This window comes from Hyperoodon ampullatus (assembly GCF_949752795.1).
Source record: "Hyperoodon ampullatus genome assembly, chromosome: 19".
NCBI classification, from domain to species: domain Eukaryota; kingdom Metazoa; phylum Chordata; class Mammalia; order Artiodactyla; family Ziphiidae; genus Hyperoodon; species Hyperoodon ampullatus.
The window spans coordinates 13,523,141-13,536,610 of NC_136932.1; the positions used below are offsets into that span (position 1 = coordinate 13,523,141).

The 13,470-nt window shown below is 48.4% G+C and overlaps 1 protein-coding gene across 2 annotated transcripts in view; it reads right to left on the reverse strand.

Moving 5' to 3' along the window:
• FOXK2 (forkhead box K2) overlaps positions 1-13,470 on the reverse strand; it is a gene marked incomplete at its 5' end in the record, with an annotated part of 68,900 nt that overhangs the window by 468 nt on the left and 54,962 nt on the right. Inside the window, 3 exons of one of the 2 annotated variants that reach the window (XM_079724794.1) lie at positions 11,181-11,390; positions 11,612-11,908; positions 13,054-13,229. In XM_079724794.1, coding sequence (XP_079580920.1) covers positions 11,181-11,390; positions 11,612-11,908; positions 13,054-13,229 — 683 coding nt within the window. The remainder of the gene's footprint in view (positions 1-11,180; positions 11,391-11,611; positions 11,909-13,053; positions 13,230-13,470) is intronic. The other variant, XM_079724795.1, reaches the window with a different exon arrangement.

Here is a 13,470-nt window from a genome sequence, read left to right on the forward strand (position 1 = left end):
GGGCACAGAGCAGATGGCTTTGCTGTTTTGGCTCAAGGGCCACTGCCGGCTTCTCCCCGATGCAGAGTCCCCAAACCCAGAAGGGGATCGGAGTGCAGCAAGCCTGCATCTGAGCCACATACCTTCTCCTGAGCCTGTTGGGAGGGAGCCTGCGAGCACCGGGCCGGCTTCCCCACACCCCTCCACCCGAGCCCGTCTTCTCTCCAGTCTTCATCACAGAGGGGCCCTTCCTCCTCATGGGGCTCTCACTGGGCACAAGGGTCTCCACCACCTCTGATCTCACCTGCCTCGTGCTCTGCACAACCAGGCAAACTTGTCGTCCCACACCTGGAAGTGCCACTTCCTCCAAGGGGGAAAGCATGCCTGGGCTGGGAGGAGCCTGGAGCTATTCCACTCAGAGGGGGTTCGGGTGAGTGGGGGGTGGGATGTGTGCTGGAGGAGACACAGTAACCTGGAGAAGCAGCATCCTGTCCAGGAAGACCCCTGCCCTCCCACCCCAGGCCCTTGTGCCCCGAGGGAGGTTTAGGACCGTGGCAGCAGGTGGCCAGATGGAGAAAGATACGTGCACAAAGAGCCGGAACAGCGACCCCGTCTCCTGAGCATGCCTGAGTCCCAGCAGTGACACACGTGCTGTCCTGCCACACTGATGTCAGTAACTAGACGTTACTGCTGCTGCAATCATGACAGTCTGCTCTGCATGCTGCATAAGAGCTGTAAGTATAAGGAGTTTACACCAAGGTTTATAACTTTAGGTATTTTAACATACCGCTTTAGCTGGCACAGGGGGATTACAGAATTTCCTCTCAAGAAATGGAACTTGAAGCTACTAAGTGAAGAGATGAGGGAGGGTCTACAAAATGAAAGAGACAGGAAGCCAAGGGACACAGACTGAGGTCAAAGAAAGGGGAGCTCTGACACTACCAGCATGCCAGTGTCCCCACTCTCGTCTCCAGATTCAACACCATTCTAATTGAAAGTCCCAGTAGGATTTTGTGTAGGAAAATTTCACGTGGCCATGCCTTTAGGGAACAAAGGAACCAGCAGCTGGACCCTGGTTAACATGGGGCCTCTGACCACCTCCAGTGTCATCTCTCAAGAACGACTGCTGTGTCACTTTCATGAATAAGGGCATGTGTGGCGCTGGGACAGCACTGCCGCGGAGCCTGGGTTCTTCCAGCAGGACACACGCTTCATTGCTGCAGTCCATGGCAGAGACCCAGAGCCCTGGCTAGTCTAGGAGATGCCCCACAAAATTCTGGCTTGAATAAATGCTATTTCAGGAGGATGTAGTGGCTGTAGAATCAGCAGAATGGAGTTAACGGTAGATCAGTGCCAACGGTCAAAGCCTGAAAAATGATGTGACTGGAAGAAGGGGCTGGTGTGCTGGGGCGGGGCGGCAGAGAGCAGGGCCTGCTGTCCGGGAGGCAGGGATGTGGGTGGAGCCTGGGTCCCAGATTCCTAGCCAGGCTGAGCAGGGTCTTCTGCTAACCATGAACTGCAAACCCTTAAGAAAGGTGACAGAAGAAAAGGAAAGGACCAGGACAGTGAGGCAGACTGAGGAGTGGGCAGAGGAGATATCTCAGCAGGAAGAGTGCAAAGGGGCACTCAGGCCCCAGTGAGCAGGTGGGACGCCACCTAAGCATGGCGTCGGCCCAAGACTCCATATCCAACCAAAATGATGAGGAGTCGTTGAAGAAATAACACAGCCTTAACCATGCTAGTGAACCACACATGTGCAACTGTGACTGAGGCCAGGGCCAAGAGCCCACCTAACAGCTGGACTCATCCTACCTCTCCACTTCCCATGAACACTGGGCATCAAAATGCCAGGCTTTGCTTTCCGTGCCCTCCTCATGCCCGTGGTGGCAGTAACTGGAGCTCAACGCACGTCCCTGGGGAGACAGGCTTCCTTTCCCAAGGGTGAGAGGGCAGCTGTGACAATGTGCTGCACTGGGGCGCTCTCGAGAGGCCACACAGGCACCCACAGAGCAGGGAGAGCACCATGTTCCCGTCGGGGGTACTCTGCCCTCAGTCACGTGGTGCCTCAGCAGGAGGGTGACAACTCCAGGGTCACTTTCCAAGGGGACGCCAGGCACCATCCTGACCCCTCTCGCCCCCCACCCATCTAATTAGCACTGTCTGCGTACACGGGCAGAGGCCAGCAGCTCCAACCTGGATGGTGGCATGGCCTCCCGGCTGATCCCCTGAAGCCTCCTTGTGGCTGTGAATGCCCCTGAAATACCCATCTTAGGCTTGGACACTCGTTGGTCCCCCAGCTTGCCCCCTTCCCACACCAGCAGCCCCTGGCCCTGCAGGTCTCCCTGCCAATGCACTGTCCTACCCAGTTTCCTGGCTGTGTCCTGGGATGCACTCTCCACTCAGGCAGAGACTCAACTCCCATCCAAGCATAACGCATGGACACGTTTCCTGCTATAGCCCAGCACCACTGCTCCTAAGAGATGCCTGACACGGCTGTGAGTGAATCAGTGCCTAAAGCTGAGCCATCCCAGGTGGGATACCAAGCTGGCAGGTGCTGAGCTGCTGTCCCGGGGAAACACAGGGTAGGGCTTGTCAACTGATCAACACATACCTTGTTTTATGTGGTTTTTGATTAAAGACAACTTAATCTATACTGTTGATCCATTAACACTGAACTCATGCCTGTACTTTCTCCATAAGGCCCGTCACAGCCTTCTGTGCCTAGAACACTCCAGGCCTTTTCAGAACCATGCTCGAAGTTCACTTTAAACAGCAAAACCGGGACTTCCCTGGTGGTGCAGTGGTTAAGAACCCACCTGCCAATGCAGGGGACACGGGTTCGAGCCCTGGTCCAGGAAGATCCCACGTGCTGCGGAGCAACTAAGCCCCTGCGCCACAACTACTGAGTCTATGCTCTAGAGCCCATAAGCCACAACTATTGAGCCCGCATGCTGCAACTACTGAAGCCTGCGCATAGAGCCCAGGCTCCGCAACAAGAGAAGCCACCGCAATGAGAAGCCTGTGCACCACAATGAAGAGTAGCCCTCGCTCACCACAACTAGAGAAAGCCCACGTGTAGCAACGAAGATCCAATGCAGCCATACATACATATATACATACACAGAGTTTTATAAAAAAACCAAATAGAGGGAAGGGATGTGGGAACAGATGTGTATGACTGATTCACTTTGTTATAAAGCAGAAACTAAAAAAAAACCAAACAAAACCAAATAGCAAAACCACCAACAAAAATTACAAAACACGAAAAACGTGGCCCTAAGAAACAGTGAGTAGGACACGTGTTCACAGTGGGAGCTGAAATGAGGAGGAGGGGCACTGCCGAGTTGTGCTCGGCCGGGAACCAGCATGCTGAACTCGAATACTCTGCTGCTCTGCACAAGCCCGCAAAGGACTGTGAAATCAATACGATGAGTATTGATCTGGGAGTTATAAGTAAACTTCAGTGATCTGCAAGAATCTGCAAATATGGAATCCACGGATACAGGCTCAAGTGCGTGGGACCACCTACCAGGAGTCCCACAGAGCAGCAGCCTCACACGGGGTGGGTGTTGCAGATGCAGAGGCAGAATGATGCCCCGGAGGAGGCGGCGCTGCCTCACTGCCAACCTGGCCGCGCCCTGCCAAGTCCAAGCAGCTCCTCCCCTTGCGCCAGCGGAAGACAGTGCTGGTCCGGTGGGCGCTCTGCCTGCTGCTACCACAACCTGCAAGTGGTTCCCGAAGGACGCTGGGGCAAGTCAACAGAGCACACCACCGGGCAGATGGAGAAGGCTCCCACAAAACGCTTTCACCCCCTCAACACCTAGCAGGGCCTGGACCCCAGGGCAGCACAGGCTGGAGGCTGGGGTCACTTTCTGTGAGAAGGAATAATACCTGTGAGCACAGGGGAGACTATTTAGGACAACAGGTGAAACGCTGGTCATACGAGGACGCTGTCTGCACGGTGAAGACACCTTTCCTCCCGAGACCACTGCCCCACAAGATGGAGATCTAGGGTAGCAGAGTCTCCACAAAAATGGACTGAGTACCTGTGACCAGGACTGTGGTCCAGTGCAGAAGAGGCTGAAAAGTGGCCAGAGCATGTTGGGTTCAACCAATGGAATACACTTTTAATAGACTAAAGGAGAAACGACCATCTTAACACAGAAAAAGTATGTGACAAAATTCAACACCCTTTCATGATAAAACTACTCAGCAAACCAGGAATAAAAGGAAAAGCCCTGAACATAGTAACATGTATGATAACCCACAGTTAAATCAGCTTCAATGGTGAGAGACTGGATGCTTCCCCCAAAATCAGGAACAAGACGAGGATGCCCGCTTTGCCGCTGCTAGTCAACACTGCATTCGAAGTCCTACCAGGGCAGCTGGGCAGGAAAGGGGAATAAAAGGAATCCAAATGGGAAAGGAGGTAAAACTCTCTCTCCTGGCAGATGACATAATCTTTATATATAGAAAATCCTAACAAATCGACATAAGGAAACCTCCCAATCAAAAAGTAATACAGGGCTTCCCTGGTGGCGCAGTGGTTGAGAGTCCGCCTGCCGGTGCAGGGGACGCGGGTTCGTGCCCCGATCCCGGAGGATCCCACATGCCGCGGAGCGGCTGGGCCCGCGAGCCATGGCCGTGGAGCCTGTGTGTCCGGAGCCTGTGCTCCGCAACGGGAGAGGCCACAGCAGTGAGAGGCCCGCGTACAGCAAAAAAAAAAAAAAAAAGTAATACAATCAGGGCTTCCCTGGTGGCGCAGTGGTTGAGAGTCTGCCTGCCGATGCAGGGGACGTGGGTTTGTGCCCCGGTCCGGGAAGATACCACATGCCGCAGAGCGGCTGGGCCCGTGAGCCATGGCCGCTGAGCCTGCGCGTCCGGAGCCTGTGCTCCACAACGGGAGAGGCCACAACAGTGAGAGGCCTGTGTACCACACACACACACAAAAAGTAATACAATCAATTAGTATTAGTTTTTGAATTCAGCAGATTTGCAGGGTACAAGGTCAACATGCAAAAAAATCAGTTGTATTTCTATACAGTAGCGATGAACAATTTCAAAAGAAAATTATGAGAACAATTCCATTTAGAAAAACATTCAAAAGAAATAAAATAGAATTTTAACCAAGACTTAAACACTGCAAGACTTATATACTGAAAACTATAAAACATTGTTGAAGAAATCAAAGACCTAAATAAATGGAAAGACATTCCATGCTCAAGGATTAGAGAACTTAATATCATTAAGATGGCAATACTACCCAAAGTAATCTACAGATTCAATGCAATCCCTATCAAAATCCCATTTTCTCCCCCAGAAATGGAAAAGCTGATCTTAAAATTCACATGGAATTGTAAGGTATACAGAATAGTCAGAACATTCTTGAAAAAGAATGGTGGACTCACACTTCCGGATTTCAAAACTTCCTACACAGCTACAGTAGTCAAAACGGTGTGGTGTTGGCATAAGGGTAGACACGAAAATCAATGAAATAGAACTGAGAGAAATAAATGCATACATCTGAGGTCAACAGATTTTCAACAGTGGAGCCAAGACCATTCAACGGGGAAAGAACAGTCTCTTCAACAAGTGGTGCTGGGACAACTGGATCTCCACATGCAAAACAATGAAGCCGGGCCCTCACATTATATACAAAAATTAACTCAAAATGCATCAAAGACCTAAACATAAGAGCTAAACTATAAAACCCTTAGCAGAAGAAAACACAGGAGTCTAAGTGTAAGTCTTCATGACCTCAGATGTGGCAATGAATTCTTACATATGACACCAAAAGCATAAGAAACAAAAGGGAAAATAAACTGGACTTCATCAAAATTAAAAACTTTTGTGCATTAAAGATACTATCAAGAAAGTGAAAAGACAAACCCACTGAATGGAAGAAAATATCTGCAAATCATATATAGGTATCCCCCCACGTCCCCCTTTGTAAAAGTTCCCTTTATGCCACTTCACTTTTATGAAAGACCTACATTAGTACCCATTTTTGATAATGGAAAGAAATCTGAAGAGGATTTTCACTTTTATGGAGAAAGGCAAAAAGCAAAAATAGCGTTTACCATGTGTTTTGCAGCGAGCCATTAGAGAGGCAGCAGCACCCCAAGCAGTGAGTGACATTGCCAAGCTCCTCCCCAGGAACCATACTCCATCTCAGCATCAAGCCGCCAGAGCTCTGAACTGTGTCTCTGAGTGTCTGTGCTCTACCTTGACTCATTCTGTGCATCTGTTAGGTTTCACAGGAACTCTCTACTTTGGATAGCAGGGGAAACCTGTATCTGATCAGGACCTAGTATCCAGAATATATAAAGAGCTCCTATAACTCAACAACAAACAACCCAATTTAGAAAAAAAGTCTAAGGATTTAGACATTTCTTCAGAGATGCTATACAAATAACCAACAAGCACATGAAAAGATGCTCAACACCATTAGTCATGGGGAAAATGCAAATCAAAGCCACAATTAAGAGTAAGATGGCCATGATCAAAAAAAAAAGGAGAAAATACCAAGTGAGGATGTGGACAAATCAGAACCTTTGCACATCATTGAGGATGGAATGGAAAATTGTTGTGGCTGCTGAAGAAAACAGTTTGGTGGCTACTCAATAAATTAACAGAGAATTACCATACAACCCAGTAATTTCATTCCTAGGTATACACCCAAAAGAAATTAAAACAAGGACTCAAACCAATACTTGTATATGAATGTCATAGCAGCAATATTCCCAATAGCCAGAAGGTGGAAACAACCAAAATGCCCATCAACTGATGAATGAATAAACAAAATGGAAACATATTCAGCTAAGGAATGATGTAGACATGCTACAACATGGATGAACCTCAAAACATTGTGCTAAGAGGCCAGCTAAGAAGAGCCACAATTCATACGATTCCATTCACAGGAAATATCCAGTACAGGTAAATCCACAGAGATGTAAAGTACATTAGTGGTTACCAGGGACTGAGGTAAGTGGGGAATGGGGAGTAACTGCTTAATGGTTGTGAGATTTCCTTTTGGGGTGATGAAAATGCTTTTCAACTAGTTAGAGGTGGTGGCTTCAAAATACTGTGAATGTACTTAATGCCACTGAACCACATACTTTAAAATGGTAAACTTTATATTATGTATATTTTATTGAATACCACAATTAAAAAAAAATACAGATGATTTGAACCCTAAGGAGACACTGGGTATAAAAGAATTATTGCCGGGACTTCCCTGGTGGTGCAGTGGTTAAGAATCCGCCTGCCAATACAGGGGACATGGGTTCGAGCCCAGGTCCGGGAAGATCCCACATGTTGCGGATCAACTAAGCCCGTGCGCCACGACTACTGAGCCTGCACTCTAGAGCCTGCGAGCCACAACTGCTAAACCCGCGTGCCACAGCTACTGCAGCCCGTGTGCCTAGAGCCTGTGCTCTGCAACAAAGAGTAGCCCCCGCTCCCGCAACTAGAGAAAGCCCGTGCACAGCAACGAAGACCCAACGCAGCCAGAAACTAACTAAAAGAATTATTGTTTATTTTTAAAACTATAACAGTGGTATTGTGCTTATATACTAAAAGAGAGTCCTTATCTTTAGAGACGCGTGCCAAAACAGGGAATGACATGTCTGGATCTGGGTGGGAGCAGATGGGGCGGGTGGGGAACATGGAACAAGGCTGGCTGTGAATTAATTTTCAGAAAGTTTGTCATTTTCCATAATAAAAATTTAAAATACCAAAGCTTCTGATTTTCAAAATTCATTAGTACTAGGCACTGCTTCCCTTTCTTGAGAGTGACTTCCAAGGGTAAGGGAGGTCACAGCTGGGTCATACAGCATCCACATCACACCCAACAGCAGTTTTCAAAAAAAACCACCATCAGAGTCTCCACTTGCCCATGGAATCTTTCTAAAAGCTGACCTGCCACCTCCTCCCTCCTCCCCTTTCTCAACAGCCTCTCTCTTACCCACTCAACTGGGCTGCTTTTGGGGATGCAAATGTCAAGATGGAGCATAAAACAAAGGAAGAGTGAGAACACTGGCACTGTGCACCTGACTTACTACCGACTAGAGAGCAAATCCTCTTCTAGACCAAGTGATTTCTAAGTACAAGTTGGAGACTAAATTCAAGGAGAACCAATAAAATTTCCCACAAACAGATAATTCCCACTAAAAGATGATTAAAACCGGAAGGAGTTTTAGCATTTCTTCTACCCTTCCTTCTTCTGAGTGGGAACAAGGTTTCTCAGGGCTGACCCAGCACTTTGCCTACTGTTCCCAGCAGTGATCGTCAGTATCATACAATAATTGTGTGCTTTTCTTTAAAGCCCAGATATATATATTGAGAAATGCATCTTTACTACTACCTATCTATCTAGCTAGCTAGCTAGCTAGCTAGCTGTGCCATGCGGCTTGCAGGATCTTAGTTCCCTGACCAGGAATTGAACCCGGGTCCGTGGTAGTGAAAGCGTGCAGAGTCCTAACCACTGGACCGCCAGGGAATTCCCAAATACAATTTTTAAAGAATTGTAAGTTTGGTTTTGATCAATTCTATCGTTATAACAATTGATAAGTGAATCCTTATAGTCATAGACAATTCAATCTTTAATATTTCTCCATTTTATTATTGCAAAGAAAATATGTACTCAGTCAATGACATTTAAGCATAAAGTATGTGGCACTAGCACGAAACCTGTGGGGGACGTGGGACTGAGCCACGAGGACTGGCGAGCCTGCTTGTCTGTGTGCTGATGTGTGGGTGAGAAGGGGCATCAAATCAGAGCGGTATTCGGAGCCAGGAGCACGTTGAAGAGGATAAGGTAAGTTTTATCTTAAAACATCAGTATTGGGAAGTCCCTGGTGGTCCAGTGGTTAGGACTCCGCACTTTCACTGCTGAGGGCTCAGGTTCAATCCTGGTTGGGGAACTAAGATCCTGCAAGCTGTGCAGCGCAGCCAAAAATAAAAATTAAAAAAAAATTTTAAAATAAAACAACAGTATTTTCAATAGTGGAAAATTTAGGGCTTCCCTGGTGGCGCAGTGGTTGAGCGTCCGCCTGCCGATGCAGGGGACACGGGTTCGTGCCCCGGTCCGGGAAGATCCCACGTGCCGCGGAGCGGCTGGGCCCGTGAGCCATGGCCGCTGGGCCTGTGCGTCCGGAGCCTGTGCTCCGCAGCGGGAGGGGCCACAGCAGTGAGAGGCCCGCGTACCGCAAAAAAAAAAAAAAAAAAATAGTGGAAAATTTAATTCCTTGCTTATTAAATTTATAAAGAAAAATTTTAGACACCAATTTAAATATGTGAAAGGGATACACAGTTTCTCAAACTCCTTAGACAGGTGGCCATAAAAGGGCCCTGACCTGAACAGCGGTTCTCATAAGGTCTGGAACATGTGAGAAATGTACATTCTTGGGTCCCAGGCCAGACCTGCTCAGTTGGGGACTGTGGGAGGGAGCCCTTGAGTGATTCTAAGGCACATGGTATCTGGGAATCAACAGCCTACACCATGGCTTAAGACAGGGAAGAACGGCTCTGACCAGAAACAGACTGTCCACCTCTTGACACCACCTGCTCCCAGCCACACACAGGGCCACCAGGTTTGCCACATCTGGACCACCTGTGACAACCAAGTTATTCATGAAGAAAAGAAGAATAAGGCCTGAAAAACTCCTAGTTACTTAGGAGACACCGGGCTTGAGGAAGAAAGCATTTTAAATGGGCAACTGGTTGCAAACTTCTCAATTTATCCACAAGTGGCATGTTACCTATTACTTAAAAACAAAAATCTCTCAGTGGTTAGTCTTCCCTAGAAAAGGTTGCAGATATTGTTCGTCCATTAAATTAGGGGAGGAGCAAGGGGGAAGCGGAATCACATGAGGTGTCTGTCCCAGGTCTCTGTCCCTTAATAGCTCACTAAGGAAGGATTCAGAGGTCAACACAATTAAGCCTTCTGTTCCCCACCCTCTTTCCAAGAAACTTTCTCTGGGCACAGAGAGCTACTTTGAGCCAGTAGCTTCTGATTCTACTGCTTGGAGTCCTGTAGTTGAATGACGACAGCCCACGTGTGTGGACAGCAAGCACTCCAAACGCCTGGGTGAAGACTCACGGCAAAGATGTCTGAACACCAGTTCCAAGGACCCCAAACTCCTGAGCTGACTTAACAGCCAGCTGGACTCCTACCCTTCACACTGCTCCACAGGACTGGGTGGAAGAAGGTTCTCTGTCCTCTGGTTTAACAGCCAAGCTCCCTGAGGCTCGTCCATGTCAGAACATCCGTGGGAGCTATGTGCACGGGGCTCCAGAGGGCTTTCAGAGCAAAGAGAACAGGAGACCAGCATTCTCCCCTTCCACCATCAGATACTCTCAAGCACAGCCCTGCCCCAGAGGAGGGCACCACCATTGGACAGATCAGCTGGGACAGCCCCCAGGTTGCTTCTAGGCCACACACAGATGTCTACAAAAGGTGGGAGTATTTTCATCTCTCTAGATAAGGAAGTCCCCTACATACAAACCTTCAAGTTGCAAACTTTCTAGATGCAAGTGTGCATTCCATAAACGTCAGGCGTGGGTGAAATTGCAGCCTGCCCTCCGTCTCCTGTTGCTATTGATCCTTCAGCTCTACCGCCTCCCACCTCCTCTCCCTCCTCCAGTCAGTAAAGTTTCTTGCCTGTTCACTCCATGCCAGCCCCTGTATGCCAGCTGTTGTACTGTACTACTGTACTTTTCAAGGTACTGTGCTGTAAGATTAAAAATGTTTTATTTTTTGCGTTTGCTTGTTTTTTATGTATTATATGTATGAAAAGTTATTATAAACCTATTACAGTACAATACTATACAGCCAATTGTGTTAGTTGGGTACCCAGGCTAACTCTGTTGGACTTACGAGCAAATTGGACTTAAGAACACGCTCTTGGAATGGAACTTGTTCATATGTAGGGGACTTACTATATTTAGAAATGCTTCTCTCTTCAGATGGCTCCTCCAATGGGAATCACATGGGAGCCAATTCCCACAGCCAATTCCCCGGTATCCTATAGCACTATTCAGTTTCCTATAGTTTAGAAATGCAAACATTTCTTCAGACAAAAAAATTAAAATTGTAACAGTCAGAATGAAAACCTTGACCACCACGCTTCATAAAAGGACAGCAGAGGACCTTTGCTCAAGTTGTTAGCACCCAGTAACCCACGGAGGACACTGCTTACCATTATTCACCTGGCCGTGGATGGCGGCGGGGATTGGCACCACGTGAGTCCCGTTTTGTGTTACAGTTTTTATTGGAAGCTGGTGCTGACCTAGAGGTGCCTGCTGCACTATGGTGACCGTCTGGACAGGGGTGGTCTGTGACGTCTGAATGATCCGGCCAGCGGCACCTAGTGTGGCATGGCTAATCGCAGGAATAGGTTCTACTTTCACTAAATTCAAAGAAAAGGAAAAGAGAAAAAATGACACCAACTAATATTACCGGGTAGCTTACAGAAATCTCACTAGTTTGAAGCACAACAAACCAGGCGGCGAGCAGCCTTGCTCCAGCACAACGTTACATAACATGTTAGCAAGGGGGTCAGGATGAACGAGGCTGGCGGGTTTCTAAGAGCTTGAAAAGCTGCCCGAAGTGACTGCTTCCGCTGCTCACCTTTTACTTCTCTGTGGTCTCCATTCTCTTGTGGCTCTGCCTTAGGGGGGGCCAGCACGGCCGCCTGAGTGACCACGGCCTGCCCTGCGACGGTGTACGTGTTTGCCGGGGCCAGTCCGGCCACGCTGGTGACAGACACCGCTGGGATCTGGTGGACGACGTGAACCGTCTGCACGACGGGCTGCTGGGAGGTCGAGGTGGTCACAGGGGCGGCGACAGTGTAGGTAACAGGCTTGATCGTCGGTGGCAGTGGTCGCTGCACGGCGATTAAGACGGGCTGACTAGACAGAGGTGAGCCTACCAAGGACGGGAGTGGAGGTGAGGCTCATACATCCCAAACCAACTAACTACGACCCCCTCACTAGCAACATGCAGACTGATTTAAGAAAACAGGACATGGCCCCTTTCGCCTGGTAATAATAAAGTCATTCATGATGAAAGAAATGACATATTTAATGGGGATATTTAACGTGTATCTAACTGCTAAAAAGGCAATCTCTGCTTTGTTCAGATTTCTTTTCTTTGTTTTTGGCCGCACCACGCGGTACGCGGTACTCCCAGACCAGGGATCGAACCCGGGCCCCCTGCAGTGGAAGCACGGAGTCTTAACCACTGGACCGCCCGGGAACTGCCTGTTCAGATTTCTTACAACACCTCTTCCCACAGTTCTCTCATCATGAAAAAGAAAACCTCAACACAAGATATGGGAAGAAGCTGCCCAATGAAGCCTGAAGGAGGGGGCCACGTTCCCGAAGATCAAAGTCTCCATCTCACGATGGGTGCAGAGGCGCAGGAAGTGTGGAGACGGCGCTGGCAGCCAGCAGCTCTGCCAGCCTCTGTTCTTCCTGATTTGGGCGTTTGGGCTCCAGCAACAGGAATGGGGGCTGGCAGGGGGTGGTGCCAGCACAGCCAGGAATTCCAATATACCAAAATGCACACTCTGCCAACCAACTAGGAACCATAACAGAATTACTCTGGACACATTTTCACACTACTTTTTTTTTTTTTTAATTCCCCAGGGCACATATGTTTATTCTACATTGCGACTTTGTAAGTACACTGAGAAATGCTCACCTATTCATTAAAAAGACATTTTTTTTTTGCTGCTAATGTCTGCTTCATCTAATTTATGTTATTTCTTTACGAGGGGAATCTTTTTCATAGATTTTTGAATGATGAAGCAACTAAGAAACAGGTTAATTCTAAAATTTTTCAGGCACCTACAGAGTCATAAAAGAATGTTGACTGATTTTTTCCTTTTTAAACGCAGTGCAATTAATTTTTCAGAGCCTATAAAATAACATTCAGGTACTATGCAGAAAATATCAGGCACGAGGTGCAAGGGATCCCAGGCCTCTCGCTATTTCTTCTCTGATGAGACTGGCTCACATGCTCATCTGACCCACCCCTCTCCCACCACACTTGCCCTCTGCACATCTCACCTGGTGCACTCTGGGCAAACCGTGCCTCCTGGATGACAGCGAGTTTGGGCTGTGAGGCACCAGGCTCGGGCTCCAGAGGGGCCGGTGAACCTTCCCTCGACAGGCTCTCAGGGGTCTGGGCGCCACTGGAGTGAGCAGACAGCACTCCAGCATGATTGGGAGAGGCTGGGGCGCTTCTGTATGACCAAAAAGAAGACAGTGGATTTTTACAGGTAAAGCACTCATAAAGCTGCCTTGTTTTAATAGGCGTATTTTGCAAAAACAAAGGTGTCATTTGTCTTCTGCCAACCAACTACAGTTCCATAAGTCTTACTTTAGATGTGATGCCTGTGACCTGAGACGGACACTCAGCGAGGCTGGCATGGCTGTGACAGAGCCACTGTATGCAGGGCGCCGCTGCTCCACACCCAGCACAGG